At 41.5% G+C, this 18,214-nt stretch overlaps 1 protein-coding gene across 1 annotated transcript; it reads left to right on the top strand.

The window, feature by feature from the left end:
- The first annotated feature begins 10,229 nt into the window (after nucleotides 1–10,229).
- On the top strand, nucleotides 10,230–11,087 carry LOC120848621. The gene has a single exon (XM_040220630.1). It carries the CDS (start codon nucleotides 10,230–10,232, stop codon nucleotides 11,085–11,087), a length of 858 nt encoding a protein of 285 aa, XP_040076564.1.
- Nucleotides 11,088–18,214: the final 7,127 nt, after the last annotated feature.

The raw sequence follows: 18,214 nt of genomic DNA on the forward strand, positions 1-18,214 counted from the left end.
CATGGCCAAAAGCAGTTTCCACAAAATTTCTAACCATATAAAGCAAACTATTTTGGCCCAAATGTACATGGGAGGTGAAGTAATTGCAGATCAGGAGATCACACAAGGAGAATGTGGACTCCTGTTGACTGATTCTGGCTTTTTTGCAATGAGCAAGCCAAAGCAACGTTACGTCTCTATGTGGAACCAGACTTCTGGCTAGCATTGCCGAAATTTTACTAATCGCAGAGATAATGCAGGTGTCCCTGTCGCACTGATGATCTTGCATATTTTTCAGTGCTGGGAAAGCATGATTTACTGCCACTTGTCTAAGTTGCATTCTGTACAAGTGTAATCAGGCCTGCAGAGGGTGGGGGTATTACGTATTTAACATAGATCAAGTGACTATAGCAAATAACACTGGACCAGCTCGCTGGTAGATAGTGATATACTAACTGTGATGATTTAGAGAAGACTATCGCGCATGGTTCCTGCCTTACATTGCATTGATTTTGTTTGCTAACACAGGAGCAAGACATCCCGGCAATGCCGTGCGTCGTGTACTCTGGCAATGACGCCGAGGGGCCTGACTTTTTGTACCTCGCTGTCGATAGGCAGCGGTTTTTGTCCATGAAGAATGCAGAGGACGACATCGCTGCCATCATGGTGGCTTACTGGCTTTTTAATATACATACTCGAAAAAGGCAGCAAACACAGTTGCTGTACTAGAATGGTTGTTTGTCGGCCTCAGCAGCACTACTCCGAGGCCAGTTCTGATGAAATTCCTGAACAAGGTCGCAAGAGCGTGGAATCAATGAGGCCGACAAACAACCGTTCTAGTACCAAAGGGATGCTGAACCGAGATTTGGATGCACGAAACCAGGGCGAAGCACTAGGTGGGATGCTGCAAACCTTAGAACATAACTCATATGACGGTATCTTGTACGGATGGCAGTACTTGTTGGAAAATATGAGCATGATTAACAAAGCTCGCGACATTTGTATTCTCTTCTTCCCTTTTTCGAAAATATGCCCATCCAGTTGAGATACTGCAGCATGAGTGATGTTTTGGGGTCTGTAGCATCTCACGGTGTGCTTCTGGTGCCTTGTTTTGTGAAGTCAAAATTCAGTACAGCACCCATTTAACCTTCTAACTCGAAACTAAAATAAATGTACTATACTTTCCAGACTATAGTGCACAAACTATACATGTCTGAAAGTTGATATTTTACACCGTACAGTCTATCTACAGGTGTGGACTCTACTATTTTTGTTTCAAGATTGTTCATTATTACAAAACTGGTTAGGCCAGATTGCCGTGTTTTGGTTATTTTACGCTGGGATAAAGTAATCAAGACAACCTCTTACCGTCAGTCTGTTTCCCAGGCTTTCGATACCTCGCATCTGACATGTTGTTTGCTTGGGAGCCCGCAAGCAACCAACTTAGGTCAAGCTTAATCTTGAGGAACTCTGCGATTGGCTGACGAGCAGATTACAGAAAGCCCCCTGACATTCATTTGCAGATATCTCTTTTGTGGAGTTCTCCAGCCTGAAGTTTTCCCCGAGGACTATACACCGAGTGTGGACTATCTAAGAAAATACTTTTTCTTTTTAGCCGAAACTTACCCTTGCGCATTATTCAGCTGATTGTGAAGTATAGTCTGCAAAATATGGTAGCTTGTTTTAATGTTTTAAGCCCTAAACTAAAAAAAGTGTAGCTTGATTTTTATGCAACTTTAGGGTCCTAAATGAAAGTCTCATGTGCAAGGGAACAAAAAGTATACACTCGAAACGGAAGGCGTCTAAATTGATCTTCTGTTCTAGTCATTTTATCAAGAACCATTGTGATGTACTGAGGTAATCTGTTTTGATTTTTGTTCTTTTTTTCTTATTTTTGCTAGCATCTTAGGCCTGCACTGTGATATTTAAAGAAAATATATTTGGTCATTTGTATGGAGGACATAGCTGGTTATTTTGTTGTGCTCACATAATAGTTCAATAAATGATTATTCATTTAGTTTGACTTTTATTGACTCGAACCCCTTAATTTTGTCTCGATTTTTACTAGCATCTAGGCCTATATATGCTGTGATATTTGATAGAATGCCTCAAGTATTGTATTTGGATATGTGTGTGGAGGACATACCTCATTATTTTTTTTGTGGTCACATAATAGCTCAATAAATAGTTATTAATTTAGTTTTTCTTTTAGTTTTTTTACTCATTTTATAACAAATTGTATTTACTTGCAGCTCAATCACATGCTGTTTGTATGCAGTTGATGCCACTCGCCATGCCTTGGGCGAAAGTGTAAAGGTACTACGGCATGCCAAGTATGACAACTCGTAACCACCTCATATGCAAGGGAAATGACCGACGAGCCAGAGCAGGATGCAAGGACCAAGTATCGGAATTGAACAAGCTAAGCTCCTTGTTTATGTTTGTACCATACACTTTCTCACATTGCTTAGCTTGCATGAGCAAGTGCTGATTATGCATGTGATGCATATCACACTTCAGTGTTGGCAGTTTGACAATTGGACACTTGATGACACATTGAGATTGGTGGCAGACTCCTTCTTTAAAATGATGTTTGAGAATGTCTCCCACTGATCTATTCTAATATACGAGTATTAAGACCATCGAGCAATTAATAAATTCAGAAGCTTTAGGCATGGAACAAATTCTGTGATATTTTCTTATTTTTCTTCCAAATTTTGTCGGAAGTAAAACTCAAATTACTCAAGATTTTCCTGTAACTTCCGTTTGCACATAAGCTTCACATTGGAATATTATCTTTTCTGCCATGCACATCTTGCCTTCATTATCGGACAGTGCATCTATGCACGGCTGCTTCAAGTAGCATATGTGCCGATGCATTGCACATATCAAATCAGGAATCCAGTTTCTGTAACAAGGTCCTGTGCTGGCACTGCACTTTTGCATCTCCTTATTTCTTCACTTATCTGGTCTGCATACTTCGTGGTTTTCTGGTTGCCATGCTTGGCATACTGAACCCTGTTTGACAGGTGCTGAGATACAGGGTGATTCATTCTCATCGGAACAGATTCTTGTAAAATAAAACTTTTGTTTTATGCAAATTATCTTTTTACAGTTGAGTTATAGTTGTCCTGGCAGACACTTTATACAGTCAAGATGACAGTTAAAAGTGGACTTATTGCATAAAATTCACGAATTAGCTTTTTAGTTACTGGTTCGATAGCACCAGCACATATTGTGAAAATGGGGGCAGTCACCTTCTCAGACCAGCTTATTTTTCGTAAAATGAGCACAAACCTCAGAAAAAAAACGATTGTGAAAGATTGTTGCACACAAAACGGGTTGTGGGATACAATACTTTCTGGACCGCTACAATACCGCTGCCGTTGGTGAAATGATATTTTCTCTTTTTTGGTCTATGTGCTCATTTCAGGATTTATAAAAAAATTACTGATTTAAGGAAGTGATTGTCTTCAATTTCGTAACAGCTGTCGAACCAGTAATTGGAAAAGTTAATCAACTAATTTTAGATAATAGTCCACTTTTAGTGCCAGCCTGCCTGTACAAAGTGTCGGCTTGGCTAAGTGCTCATCTGTAACGAGATCATCTGTGTAAATGAGAAAAGTTTTGTTTCACAAACGTTTATTTCGATTAGAATGAATCATCCTCGAGCACCCATTAAAATCAGCATCAGCACCCTTGGATTGGGGTGCATTGCACCTTGCACCCTATACTACTTCACACCCCTATAGGGTGCTTTGGCAGAGGGGTGCTCGTTTGCACCCTCAAAGGGTGCTCGTCCTGGGACAAGTGCTTTACACCCCTAAGGGGTGTAAAAAAGTTTAGTGTGTAGGTGTACATGGAGTTAATGACGAAGCAAACTGACGAAATTGTCGACGGCGAAGTACGCGACTATGACGGAGTAAAGCTGACGTAACACGACGACAGTCTATCACACCCAACGGTAATCATACTGAACCGTGAATACAAATAGACAATGCAGATATAGTCAATGCATGGTAAAAAACGAACAAATAATTGTGCGTTGGGAACGTCAGAGGACTGAGTCTCAATGACAGCGATGCATCTGGTTGCTTAAAGGGATACTTCGACGAAATTAGACATATACTTGCCGTGTTTAGTGATAGAGATTTGTTCAGCTTGATACGATGTCTTACACACTAAACGTTTTTACACCCCTTAGGGGTGTAAAGCACTTGTCCCAGGACGAGCACCCTTTAAGGGTGCAAACGAGCACCCCTGTGCCAAAGCACCCTATAGGGGTGTAAAGTAGTATAGAGTGCACGGTGCAAAGCACCCGGATCCAAGGGTGCTGATGCTGATTCGTTCTAATCGAAATAGACTTTTGTAAAACAAAACTTATCTTATTTACACAGATGATCTCGCTACAGATGAGCACTTAGCCAAGCCGACACTTTGTACAGGCAAGATGGCACTAAAATTGGACTATTATTAATACCCGTGTCCTTAATAGAAATGCACACACTAAAGTCGGGGTCACGCTGCTAATACATCATGCAAATTACGCTCTGCAGACAGTAGAGGGTTTCAGGAAACCGCTTTTGCACATCCGATACGGCACGATTGGCCGAACGGTATGAACTGCGCATGCGCTATCACAGAAGACTCGCCTGTGCGCAGTTTGAACCGGAGTGCCCATCGTATCATATCGGATGTGCGTAAACGGTTCCCTAAAACACCCTACTGTCCGGATCGTGTTTTTTTCTTGCACGACGGTTTCTTTCACACTGATCGTACGAAAACTCTCTGCTGCCATATATGAAGCAAGCAAACGTATGAAGGAAACGTGCTTCAAGTAGACTTGAGTCGTGTCCTCCAATAATTCTGCAGCAAACACCGTGCCCTTTGTATGATGTGCGAGCAGCGTGACTGGTGCTTAAAAGGGCGTTGGCTTCCACCCAACATCATGTTTCAGTAATAGTAGTCTTTTTTTTCTGTTCATAGATTTTTTTGTTGTACCAGTTCGAAAGTATACATGTAGAATACTGAAACAGCGCTCGTGGCAGGTCACCGGTAGCGCATTAAAAATAAAATGACGCCAGTAATAACTTTTTAATGTTACTGAAGTTACTTCTGAATAGTTCTTTGAAGCGGTGTGGCAGGAAAGAGTGACTACCTATAAACATAGCGGGAGTCTTTCAGCCGAATGCCTGTCCATACAAAGCATTGGTTTTCACAACTACGCTCTTGCACCTACGACTTGCATAATACTTCGCAAACTTGCGTTCAAAAAAAGCTAAAAAAAGGCTCAATGTCGCTACATCGGTCGCCTGCCAAATTTGAGCGAGATTTGTCTCGTGACCACACCATCTCAGCTGCGACGTGTAGTCGTCTATCCTTTGAACTTTCCGATTGGATATCTACTGCGTGGACGCTGGAGAATAAGCAGCGATTCTTCTTTTACGCTCTCCGGGTGCTCACACCTGTGCAACGCGATCTTACATACCCATCTCCGAGAGGCGTCAAGGAAATCGGATGCCCGCTTGCAAAGAACAACTTAGTGGTACGAAAACTGGAATATGACAAGCTGCACGACGCAAAACAGCACTACAGCCAACGGTCGTCATGTGACAGCCGATTCGTATAATTTTAATTTTCTGTTGCAAAAATAAAAAAAAAAAAAAAAAAAAAGTTACGGTGTGGATACATTTTGACAAAAATGGAAGGAACAAATAAAAGTGTTTCCCCAGCGGAATCTGCTCATCCCTGATTTGTGCCGCCCTCTAGAGCTTGTCCCGCCAACCAAGCACTTTCAACCGTTTTTTTCGGGTGGAGCCCGTGCTGCTCTCTGGTGTTCGTAGATGTAATCGCGTGGACGGGAACTGTGAGGACAGAAATGAAACCTTTCTCCTTTCTCTTCCTCTCTCTCTCTCTCCCCGCCCCCCCTCCCCTCCGTTTTTCTCTTGACACTAAAATAAACAAAAAAAAAAATGAAACATTCTCGGTGTTTTTTGTTCCCGCAAGCCCCGACACCTTGCGGTACACTGTTACGTCACAGTGCACTGGCGGGAACTTTGAATTGGGCCTCGTATTTCTATTTTTTTATGAAAAAACTACGCACCTCTATAGTGAAACAATTTTCTTGTAATGTCCTGACTTGCCATTTCAGCGCCTAGCATGAAAAAAACATTTTTTTGGCGTGTCAGAGGCCCTTTAAGTTCCAAATCCATTAGTCTAAACAAATCTTACCACCGCAAAAAAAGAAAAATCTATTATAGTGATTGTGAAGGATTTAATAAAATTAGTTATCCACATCAAGCGGAACTGATTTCAGAAAGATTAATAATATAAAGGAAAGAAGTACTGAACTGATCCTATGAAGAAGTTTCACGCTAAACTAATCGTACTGTATGGCAAGTTACAGTTTGATTGGTCTCAATACACCTTCCTATCGCTGTAACGAATTTTTTTTAAAAAAGGGGTGCCACAATAAGCAGTAATGCGATATAAAACAACTAAACTGGAGATCATAAACACCTCTGCAAGAAGCACTGTCATAATGTTTCAACGCGATACGGTGCGGTTAAGTGTAAAGTAAAACGTAAATACAACTTTTTTTATTTATTTTCTTTTAGGCATGGAGTTTGACGGAAACGTAAAACAATCAATCTTCAAAATTATAAGTGACCCGCTTTGGAATTTATGCAAGCATTACTAAACATCTTTTAAATGCTCTGACGTTCGGCTAGGTTTTTAATTTCGGTGTATAGTTGTTGACTGGGGAAAATGTTGAATCCGATTAGATGTTAATGAAAAAGACATTTGAAAATGCATTACGCTGGGAATAATGTTGAGCCTTGTGGTTGTATTTTTTATTATTCACACAAACACCAGATGAAGTTACGAGCATTTTGTTTCATCGGCGTCTCGGTTATAAACGCCTCCTAAATTGAAAGTGGATAAAGCAAGCATGTTGCGCCTGCAACGAAGAATTTCAGTATAAACTGATGCTTCTGCCACGTAAACACCAGGCTCCTGTATTCACGTTCTTCTACATTTTCACTCTTCGGCTTTTTGTTTTGCGTATGGAGATACTTACAAATAAGGAAAAGTACGATTTTTCGGTGACTTATTTTTATGAAATGTGTCTTTTAGCGGGACCAGAATATATTTTTTTTTATTTAAATGAACTTACATTAGGACTCTTTTGTCTCTTGGGTTAATTTAGGGTTCATGGGGGCAACAAAAAAGGAGGCGAGATTGGTTAATGTCTTTAATGAACTTAAACTTCCTAATTATGTTCTTGCACTCTTACTTTTGTAGTAAATGTAGTTGATAGATTGACGCTCGACCTCATTATTTTCCAGCTATGACGTAAATCTTATTAAAACTTTGAGCCTTTCCACTCTGATGACGAAGGGAGAGCAGCGAAGCTGTACTATGGTGGGAAGAAAGTAACGGCCGGCCGCCGGCCGCAAATCGGCAAGCTAGACTGAAAAAGCTGGAGAGGTTTCCGCCATCGCTCACAGATGGCGGTAACTGTGCAGAGTTTAGTGTCATCATTTGTTTGCTGACAAACGCGATACTGAGAGCCCTTAAGAGCTCCACTGTAAAAGCATCGTGTGGGGGGGGGGGGGGGGGGGGTGCTAGGGAGCGAGAAATGCCACCTTTGTGGAAGCCTTGAAACCGAAGCCAAGTGGGGAAAGAGTGCCCGTGACTGTGATTCCCCCGCTCAGCGACTGCTCCGCAACCCACGTGTCCGCGCCGCAAGTGGCATCAGCAGTGCGACGTAAGCGGAGAACGGACGGCTCGACGGCACGGGCGCTTTTAGTTTCGGTATGAAGCCGTGCACAAGGGTGACATTTCTCGCGGAGTTGCATCCACCATAAATTTTTTTTATACAAAATTTAGTTTACGGCTTGACCGTAATGAGGTCGATTGTCCATTTTATCAACTACATTATATCCCAATGTAAATACTTAAAAGCTTAATGAAAACACTTTAGGTAATTAGTGAATTAAAGATTTGCGCATCGTCTTTAGTGGCCCTCATGGCACAACAATAATTGGCTCCAAGTCTCAAATAACACTTAACGTATACATTTTCTTAATGCCGGTTTAAAACAAAACACCCTGTAGATTGATAATTTTTCTTTTCGTCGCCAAACACGTAATGGACTATCTTCTAGATCCTGCTCTGACATACTTTACCTTCTTGCCTTTTACTACATCTCTGTTTTTATTTTATGAGCGAAAATGCGTATAAAGAAAGATATTGGTTGTAGCCTCCGCTGTTCGTCCTGCGTTTGACACATGATTAAGAGTGGATGATTTCATTTGCATTTACATACATTCAAAGATATCATGCATTAATTACGCAAGTCCTCAAGTCACTCACTGCATCAGAAAAACAAACTTACACGTGGCAGGTTCAGACAAGCGTAAGCGTTGCAATATTACACTAGAAACTATTCTTATGCTAGTCAAGCAGAGGCCGCATTTTGTAGCCACTAACTAGAAGCAAAATGTATCGCAGCGGCAAAGGGCATGCCGGTAGATTTCAAAGTCGCGCATGCGTAGTTGTGTTAATTCATCAGAAAAGAAGAAGACGAAGCCGTAGCATCCGAACGTCTGTTTCCACCGCTCTATATACACCTTTCCAAAAAACGCTCCTATGCCGCCGCCATGTTGCTGATGCTGATGCGGCTGGTGCGACTCTCGCGCTCTCTATCAGCTAGAAATTTTCTGCCATACTCTGGGACTGTGAAGACCCGCTCAGCGCGGTTCTCTACCTGCGCTTTTGCGGTTTTGCATTCGACATTTTCTCGCCCCTCTTGAAAATTTCCACTAAATTTTTTTATGCGTGCTGCGTACCCTTTTTGCATTATCTTCCACTGTGAGAAATAAGCCTGGTAAGTGCTTGCCATTCAAGCTTTTCTGCTTTACATTCACGGGAAACGAAGGAGGTGAAGGACGTCGAACGACCCTCGACGCGATTTTGCGAACATTGTTCTCCCCCCTCCCAGAGATAATCCACGTAGAATCCTCAGCCATCCCCAAAAATAGTTGTCCGGGTTGGGGTGAGAAACGGGTCAGTCGCGTTTGTTTCTTTGCATTAGTGCGGTTGTGAAAAAAGAAAGCTCTCCCTAAAACGTGCCCCAAAATGAAGTCATCTCGGATTCCGTCCGATCGTCAAGATGTGACTGTCGTCAACTGTGACTGTGTTATTTGAGATCTTTCTCAAATAAATTATTTTCGGATAACGCTGCATCGTGTAGCACGTACGATACATTGTTCGAATGTTAACACTTCCTCAATTGTATGTCCGTGACCTGTCCATCGGTAAACACGTTATTTGTGAGCGTGAAAAATGCATGCCTTTCGGCCCTCTTCTGCCGCAATTTATTTTTGTCAACAAAGCGTTCTGTCGTTTCACATTCGGCGAATCCCACGGCGCCGTCAAAAGTTATCGTAAGAAAAAACAAATAACTAGAACTATACATTCCAGTCGCATTTGTTCTGTTACGCGCCTACCCAACAAAAATAGTTTTTTTTTCTTGCTTTTTTTTTCAAATGTTGCACAATGCTTCTCAATGTCCTCGGGAAAATATATGTGTCATGAAACACAAAATATAGCGGGAAAAGACGAGAATTTAGCCACCGGCAGCGTTTGAAAATGCGCCTACGTAGGCTGGGCCTATTGAAATCACAGTCCACTCGGCTAGGGTTAGGAGGGACACCGGTGACAGTCTAGCCTCAAACTCAGTGACTGGGCTCGAAACAGTTTGTTGCCCCTGGGGTCGAGTGTTCTTTGGAAAGGTGTATATATTATCTTGAATAGCAACCCTGATGACTCACAAGCGACTTGCCAACTACAGATTTGCGCCAAGGACTCGACTACCGCTATAATCATCCGGCGACCTTCAGTCTGGTGACGGGCTTATACCTTTCTACGGGATCACATTCGTTCTCTTATCACTGAAGCTGACTCGACTGTTACCCGCGCCTTCAAGGAACTGCGTGGCTCTCACCTGCAACAGTCATCACAAACGAAGACGTCTGCCCCACACAACTGCAGCAAGTATTCACACTTTTCGTTTGCCACTTTACCATGCCTGTGAAAGAGTGCATAGCATGCTCAAAACCGCTGCCTGATGATGGACGCTTTCTAACCTGCGTAGAATGCTCTTTTGCGTACCACATGGGTACTCCTTGCTCAGGTGTGGCGGAATCTACGTTCCAGGTTATGGGAACTAAGTAAAGAGAAAAATGGCGCTGTCGGTCATGTCGCGCGAAAGACGGACGGGAGTCATCGGCCCTGATAAGGTCTCCTCGCAGTTGGATATTGCGAACCTGTCAGCTCAGTTTGCTGAAGTGAACGAAAAGTTGGATCAACTTCTTTCACTTAAGGACAAAGTAGATAGTCTCCTTGGACTACCAGCTCAAGTCAATGACCTGTTGACCTTAAAAACAACATTCGAAGAAATGAAGGCCACTGTGAACGAGCTGAAGACCTCCGTGGAGTTCAACTCGGGCCAATATGACCAGCTACTTGTCGAAATGACAACAAGTAAAAAGGAAATAAAAGAACTGAAAGCAGAGATGACTGAACTGAAAAATGTGTCTGAGAACGCTGCACGCATCTCCCATCTACAGGTCGAGTTAAACGACGCTGAACAGTACAACCGCCTGCCTAATTTAGAAATCCATAGCATGCCGGTGTCAACCAATGAAGACCTCAAAAAATCCGTCTTCGACCTCGCAGACAAACTGTCAATCACATCTTTTCAACCTTCTGACATGGTGGCTGTCCACAGGCTCCCAAGCAAAAAGGATAAGATCCCCCCGATTTTGGTTCGATTTTCGTCATCAGCTGCACGAGAGATATGGATGAAGGCACGTGGCGGTCTGCGCGAACTCGCACAAGCGAGAACTCTACCCCAGCTTTATTTTAACGAGAATCTCACCCAAATCAACCGAAACGTGTTTTGGAAGGCTCGAACACGGGGAAAGGAGAAAAGATTCAAGTATGTTTGGGTTCGAAATGGCAAGATCTTTGCCAAGCGGCAAGATGAGGCAACCCCAGTGCGCATCAGCTGTGAACATGATCTTGAACTGATAAACTAAAAGGATATTGGATCCAGAGAGGACCGTCCGATTATGGACTGTGATGACTTTCATACTTTTGTTTCCTTATCTGAAGTACATAACTTTTTTACAAGTTTGAAAGGTAATACTTTTCGTATTACCCATATTAATATACGAAGCATCCGGAAATACTGGGACCATTTTCTCGCATTAATCTCCCCTTTTTGCTCTTGTTTTGATGCTTTTGTACTGACCGAGATTAGCGTTTCTTCAGACAGTTTCACTAAGTATAAAATACCAGGCAATGAAGTGTTCTCTTATACTCGTCCAATGGGAAGAGGAGGGGGTGTGGCTGTGTTTATAAAAAATAGTTGGTCGGTGGCCGAGTTACAATTTTCATTCCAACAGGCAGAATTAGTTACGCTGCACTTAATCACTCCTTTGTTATCCCTGGTCCTTTTCTCAATCTATCGTCGCCGGTGCTCTAATGCACGGTTATTTCTGGCCGAATTTGATTTAGCTTTGTCCTAGCTCTCTTTCATCTGAAGAGCTTGTATATGTAAACGGCGATATTAATATCGATGTACTTCATCCCACAGTGACCATAGTCGCAGACTATCTTGTCTAAATGGGGCCTAAAAGCAACAATTCAGAAGGCAACACGGGAGGAATTTATCTCTGGCCAGTCGGTGGTATCTAACATTGATCATATAAACGTACGAGCTCAGAACGTGGTAATCCAGTCTGCAATTATTGAAACTAAACTTGCTGATCAATATTTTGTTTGTTGTTCTTTAACACAGATATCTAAGCCGTTGACTTATGTTGGCGCTGTGAGGGAGTTGTCAGTAGTTCATCTCAGGAACTTCGATAAACTTCTGGAGCAACATGATTGGAATACTTTTCTTCTAACTACATCTCCAGCTGATGGTTATGAACAGTTTGTAGCTCAGTTTAAACTTTTTAAAAAGGCGGCTACATGCACTGTAAAAATTAAGCATCGTAACATAGACCAGAAATGGATGTCTTCAGAAATATTGGCAGCAATCAAAGAAAAATATCTTTTATGGGCACAGTCAAAACGCTCCCCCGGTAACACTATGCTACGATTGAAATTTAAGCAATGCAGAAATAAGGTGAATGCCATGATTCGTCAGGCCAAACGCATGCACTTTAGAAATAAATTTAAGGACGCTCGTTCTGATATAAAAAAAAAACTTGATCGCTCATCAACAATCTCCATGGTACGAAGATGTGCACTAAAAGCAATGATAGCTACCTTCTTTCGCAATTCTCTACTGATTGACAGAGTATTGCTAATAAATTTAACTATTGTTTCTCTCAAGTATCAGGTATTGCAGGGCAACACCCAGCTTCATGTATCTTAAACAAAAGTGTCTTAGGCTCGGCTTATCTTCCTCTTCTCTCTGAAGAAGAGCTTAGGTCAATCCTTTTTAGCCTTAAGCCCAGTAAATCTCCAGGTATCGACGGTATTTCAGTTAATGACTTGCGCAGAAACTTTGAAGGGGTTAGGGCTGTTCTACTTTCAATTTTTAATCACATAATATCTAATGGTATCACTCCATTAGCAATGAAAACAGCTTTGGTGATTCCATTATTCAAGGGAGGCGCGCGAAATAACGTAGAACATTATCGACCTATTTCCATTCTGTCTTGCTTTGCTAAAGTCCTGGAAAAACATATGTGGATAACTATGAATAGCTTTTTAGATAAACACAGTTTACTACCTCCTTATCAGTATGGATTCACCCAGGGCCGGGGTACTCAAATGCTCCTTGAGGACTTTTCTGACATGCTCAATTCATATTTTGAACGGAATCAAGCTGCCTGCGCACTGTTCCTTAATGTCCGCAGGGCATTTGACAGTGTTAACCATCACATATTGATAACATAGCTTTCAAAGTTAGGCTTTCGAGGTTGTTTTTAAAATTTACTGGAAGACTTTCTACAGGATAGGCGTCAATGTGTTTCATTTGGAGGGTATCAAAGCGGATTCTTTTCAATCAAAGCGGGTGTCCCCCAGGGATCGGTTTTAAGTCCACTGTTTTATAATCGTTATGTTAATGACCTCTCCATGGTGGTACCAATTTCACGATTTCAATATGCTGACGACACCGTTATTTTATCTAGAGCGTCCAATTATTCAGATGCCTTTTCGTCTTTGCAAACTGCGGCAGTTAAAACTATGGACTGGTTTGAAGCTAATTTAATTAAAGTTAATGCATCCAAAACGCAGCTAATATGTTTCCACAACCCTTTGAAAAAAGTTAATATGACCTGCTCTTTACGATTACGTACGTCTAGATGCCTATCATGTACATGTGATCCTATGCAGCATATATCTTCTATAAAATATCTTGGCCTATTCTTTGACACTGACCTAACCTGGAACACTCATCTTGCTCATGTGTGTAAGAAAATTCGTGCAGTGCCTTGTTTGCTATACAACACGAGGTGTTTGATGCCACTATCCATCCGAAAATTTTTTTTACATGCTCTTGTTTACAGTGTGCTCCGTTACGGTATTACCGTGTATGGTCATTGTACTCTGCGTTGGCAAATTAGAATTAATTCGATTCTGCGTTCTTTGCTAAAGAACATTTCCTATGATTTATGCCTTGGTAAGGACATTGATGTGTTTAAAGCACTGCATTTGCCTGATTTTAACTCGCTATTGATGGAAACTGTTGTTCATAGGCATTTTTGGGATAGTCAATTTAAAGTTCCATATGTACCTTCTCGTATTCTTAGACCCAAAGAGCGTTACCGGATACCTCGATGTTCGACAAGATTTGGAAAAAGAGCTCGGAGTTACTATGTACCAGCATTTATGAACAAACTACCTTCTACTATTCTAAATTTAAGAACAAAATACAAGCTCAAGAAAGCCCTGAGAAATTTTAGATCGTAAAGTGCTCACTAGTTTGGTTTTGTTATTCTGATTTTTCGTGTGGATTTTATTTTACATGTTTTCTTTATCAAACGGCATGGTTTCACTGATTTTAAGACGCTGCCAGTCAAGCCCAATGTGGCTTAGGCAGGTCAGATTTAACATACGTTATGTTCATTTGCAATAAAATTATTATTATTATTATTAACTATTCCCACACGCAACTTTCTGAGAATCTGATTATATTAGCTGCAAAATGACGACTTTGACTATACTTTGTCTCAGGACTATGGACTATGGACTCTATGGACTAACTGCGAAGGGTGTGCAAGCGCCAACGGCTAGCCTTGACTGCTTTGAATGGAATACTCACTGGACGAGAGCTCGTGCAGCCGCGAAGGCTTCATCCAAAGCAACTCGCTCGCGCTTTTAGCATGCGTGGCTAACAATAGTCCATACTAAGTTTAGACGGAGACTCTATTACGCACTAAGAGCAAAAAAACAAAACAAAAAAAGCTTAGGGACAGAGTAAGCATTGTCACCAACACAAGGCGCTTTTATTAGCAGTTCATGCTTTGGAATAATGCAGTTTAGGTCAATAGAATAACCCACCGACTATAAATTATGCTTCGCTTCAAGAGCTCGAACTCTGAAAACGGTTTCCAAACGTGCTGACCATAAAAGATCCGTCGACAAATTTGTGCAATTTAAGGACTGAACCTAAAGAGCGAAGTAATGGTGCAGAAACGGGTATGAATATTTATTCAAAAGCGACAGAGCGTTTATGATACATTTCGAACCTGCCGCCTTCTTTTCGCGGGCCATTTGGCAAAGGGGGTGAATGAAAAAGTAACGGTCGCTTCACATCTTTTGATCTTGCAACACATGTCCCTGAAGTTTTGAAATCATTGCTCCAGATAATTATTACGAAACACTCCAGCCACGCGAATTAATTTTACGATGAAATACAGAGATATTGCTTCAAAACTAAGGCGGCAGGCCTCCGTGGGGATAATATTTATATCTTCCAGAAGTGAATAGCAAATTTTTTTACATCGAGATTGTATCTTTGGCCTCTTTTTCATTTGCGCTGCGGAGGAGGTATTTCGAAAATCTTTTTTTTTTACAGTGGACTTTATTTAACTTAGCGGAAACTTTTCATGCAAAACTTTGGTTCGTACATAGCTTGAATGCGCTCCATCTCTTTGTAACCATTCACAAGTTTATCACCTTAGAAATCCCAGTCATATGCAAAACATTATGTGACACAGTGGTTCAAGCATTACGTAAGTAAGCATAATTTATGAGTTTGTGCTCATGCAATTAGAACTCCAATTTACGGGAGTGCTGTAGAATCAATAGCCTTTACACAACTTATACCTTAATAATTATAAATATAATGTGTTTTGGGGTGACGCAATTGCAGTTTTTTTTCTGTCCTTGGTAAGTATCTCATGGAAGTATTTTAAATGCCAACAGATGTAAAAGGCTGCTACAAACCGGGGCATATAAGTATTGCATTGTACACCTTAATATTCAATTGTTGTCGGTGCGTCTTGAGCGGTGGTAAATAGTCACTTGGAGCCTGTTTTCACTTCACTTGAATGTTGAATTTCTAGCAAAAAAAAAAAAAAAAAGAACTGAACGTTTCCTGTCTCTTTGGCAATAGAGAGAAAGAAAGTGTAATTTTAGCCTTTCATGTGTAATAAACCATTATCCTGAAAGAAGCAACGAAGTTACCGGTGTTGGGGTCATTTGGGAAACCTGAATAACCCTGCCTAATTGCTCTGATGAGTGAAACAAAAAAGGTCTGGAAAACGATATTTTTTGCCATTGAGCAGCTGACTAATACAGCGGCAAAGTTGTTTTAAAAAACGGGATGATGAATTATTTTTTTAATAAGAATGGAACTTTTTTAGAATCGAGTAGTAGATTGATTGTCTATAGATTAACGAAATATGACGTTAAATAATCGAGAGATATTTCTGCTTAGAGGTTTGTTTGAAAGCCATTTAATCCAAGTACGTCGGAGACGTTCGGAAGAGGGGCAGGGGAAAAGGCTAATTGCTTTCCCCTTTTCCAAGATTATTTTCTCAAAATGGGGGGGGGGGGGGGGGGGTTTGAAAAAAAGGCTTTCCCCTCCCCTCCGCCTCCTTCGTACTTCGCCTCTTTCCCCTGTTCCGACCTTTCTGATGTCGAAAACTTACTGATTGTTGACATCGACGGACGCCTGCCCGCCTGCTATTGTCTCAGCAGAGCACACACACACACACAAAACAAACGATGGTAATAATGTCGAGAGAAGGCGAGAGATGGCGCCACCATTCTGAAAATGTTTCCGTCCAGCTACTGCGGGAGCTCCTCGGTGGGTTCTCCACACCATCAACCATCAGTTTCACGGTAGTCATCTCGGTAAGTTTTTTTTACATTTTGTTGCCACATATCTTATTTATTACATTGGGAAGCTTTTTTTTTTTTTCTTTTGTCGCATGGTACCGTCACACAGCAGTGCAATGTTGGTAGTTTTCTTCTCTTTCCGGCTATCTTTTTTTAACCTGAACAAATGCGGACCTTGCTAATTAATAAATAAGAAGTATAGGTACCGAAGCAAGTAAAAGATAATAAGAAAAAAAAAAAGAAGTAGAATTACTGAATGCATCTTAAATTGTACAAAGAAATACGTAGGAACAAAGGATGAACACGTGGAACGCTTCCAAAAGATTGTAAACATCTATCGTTCGTTTTTTTTTTTCTTTTTTTTAAGTAAACGGCTCGTTTATTTTACAGCATAAACGAAATGTAGAAAACGTTCCTGAAAATATTGAATGTAAAATCGTCTATTCTAAGAAATGTTTTCTTTTTTCTTCCGTCGTTAGGGAGCCTTGTAAATAGCAGCAGTCAGCCCAGAACTTTTCGTGGTGTGTGTTTCCAACTCAGCCTCCCTGAACCGAGACAATAGGGAGTTTTCGTAGATCCTTTTGGCCGTCCCGCAACGCTCTCCGCAACCCGCTACGATGCCCGAAACTCTACAGTCATGGCCATCGGCGCGCAGTCGCAGTAGCAGCTTCTTCCTTGCGGAGTGCTTAGCGGAGGGGGAACGCGGTCTATGAAAACTCTCTAATAGGGAATATTCGTGAACCGTATTGCCCCTTCCTGTACACTCTCATAACCGGAACGTGGTTACTTTGCGTGCGCGCAGCTAGACTTTTCTGTAGCGCTCCAGAGCTCGTAGCGGGCCGCAGGGAGTGTTGGGGGACAGCGGGCACGATTGACGAAAGCTTCCTTTCGAAAGCCCAGACGTCCTTTTTTGTTACGGCGTTCAGTCGACGATAGTCCACGTAGAACCGAACAGTCCTGTCTTTATTTTATTTTTTTTTTCACCAGGACTACCGGTGAAGCCCACGGACTGTTTGAGGACTGGATGATGTCGTCGTCGAGCATTTCTTCATTTTGCTTCAGGATGACTTCTCTCTCTTTCACTGAGACGCGGTACGGCGACCGATGAACGGGAAGCGCGTTTTTTGTTCTCTAAACCTAATAGACCTTTTCAAATGTAGGTGCCTTATAATAGCAGCCAGACCAATTATCCAAGTCGGCCATTGTTTAGGCACTTACTTTGATTATCTATTGGAAAACCAAGGCTCTCAGCGTTCGGCGAGGACTCGCATTCAACAAAGCTCTCCGTGCCGCAGAAATGGCGACCGGCAATGTTGCTTGATGCGATTTGAAATTTGCCTATTACTTTTATATTCCGCATTTACATGGATTCCTAAAACTTCTTGTGTTCAAAAAAAAAAAAAAAATAACAACCTGCTCGTCCAGGCTCAGAAAAGGGTCAACTTAATCTTGTAATTACTACCACAAGCAAAACTAGATTAATAGTGAAATTCAGACCGGCTTGCAGAAACCCCCCTTGCAAAAAAGGGTCGTAGCATCTCGGAAAACCAATATTCCGGAGTTCAATTATTAGCAATTAATTCTCGCAATTAGGATCGATAAATAAACAGCAGTAGAGTCGGCTTTAGGGATGTTTAAACAGAGAGAAGTTTGCTGGCTTGGCTTTGCATATGGGATGACTTTTATTCAAAGCATAAAAACATTTTGCTGAGGGCAGCGCAAAAAAAGAAAAAAGAAAAAAATTGACGTTCCCGTTAAGAGAGCGTAGGGCGCTTATTATCAAAATAACCAACAGGTTATAACATCTAAGGAGTCAAAACATTAATTAAATCACGTGACAAAGATTCAAAACATCCAA

The sequence above is a fragment of the Ixodes scapularis genome, unplaced genomic scaffold, assembly GCF_016920785.2.
Source record: "Ixodes scapularis isolate PalLabHiFi unplaced genomic scaffold, ASM1692078v2 PGA_scaffold5__190_contigs__length_132052651, whole genome shotgun sequence".
NCBI lineage: Eukaryota > Metazoa > Arthropoda > Arachnida > Ixodida > Ixodidae > Ixodes > Ixodes scapularis.

Bases quoted from the DNA above. Each gene is read 5' to 3' on its own strand.
- LOC120848621 (XM_040220630.1), top strand. From the start codon at position 10,230: ATGGCGCTGTCGGTCATGTCGCGCGAAAGACGGACGGGAGTCATCGGC.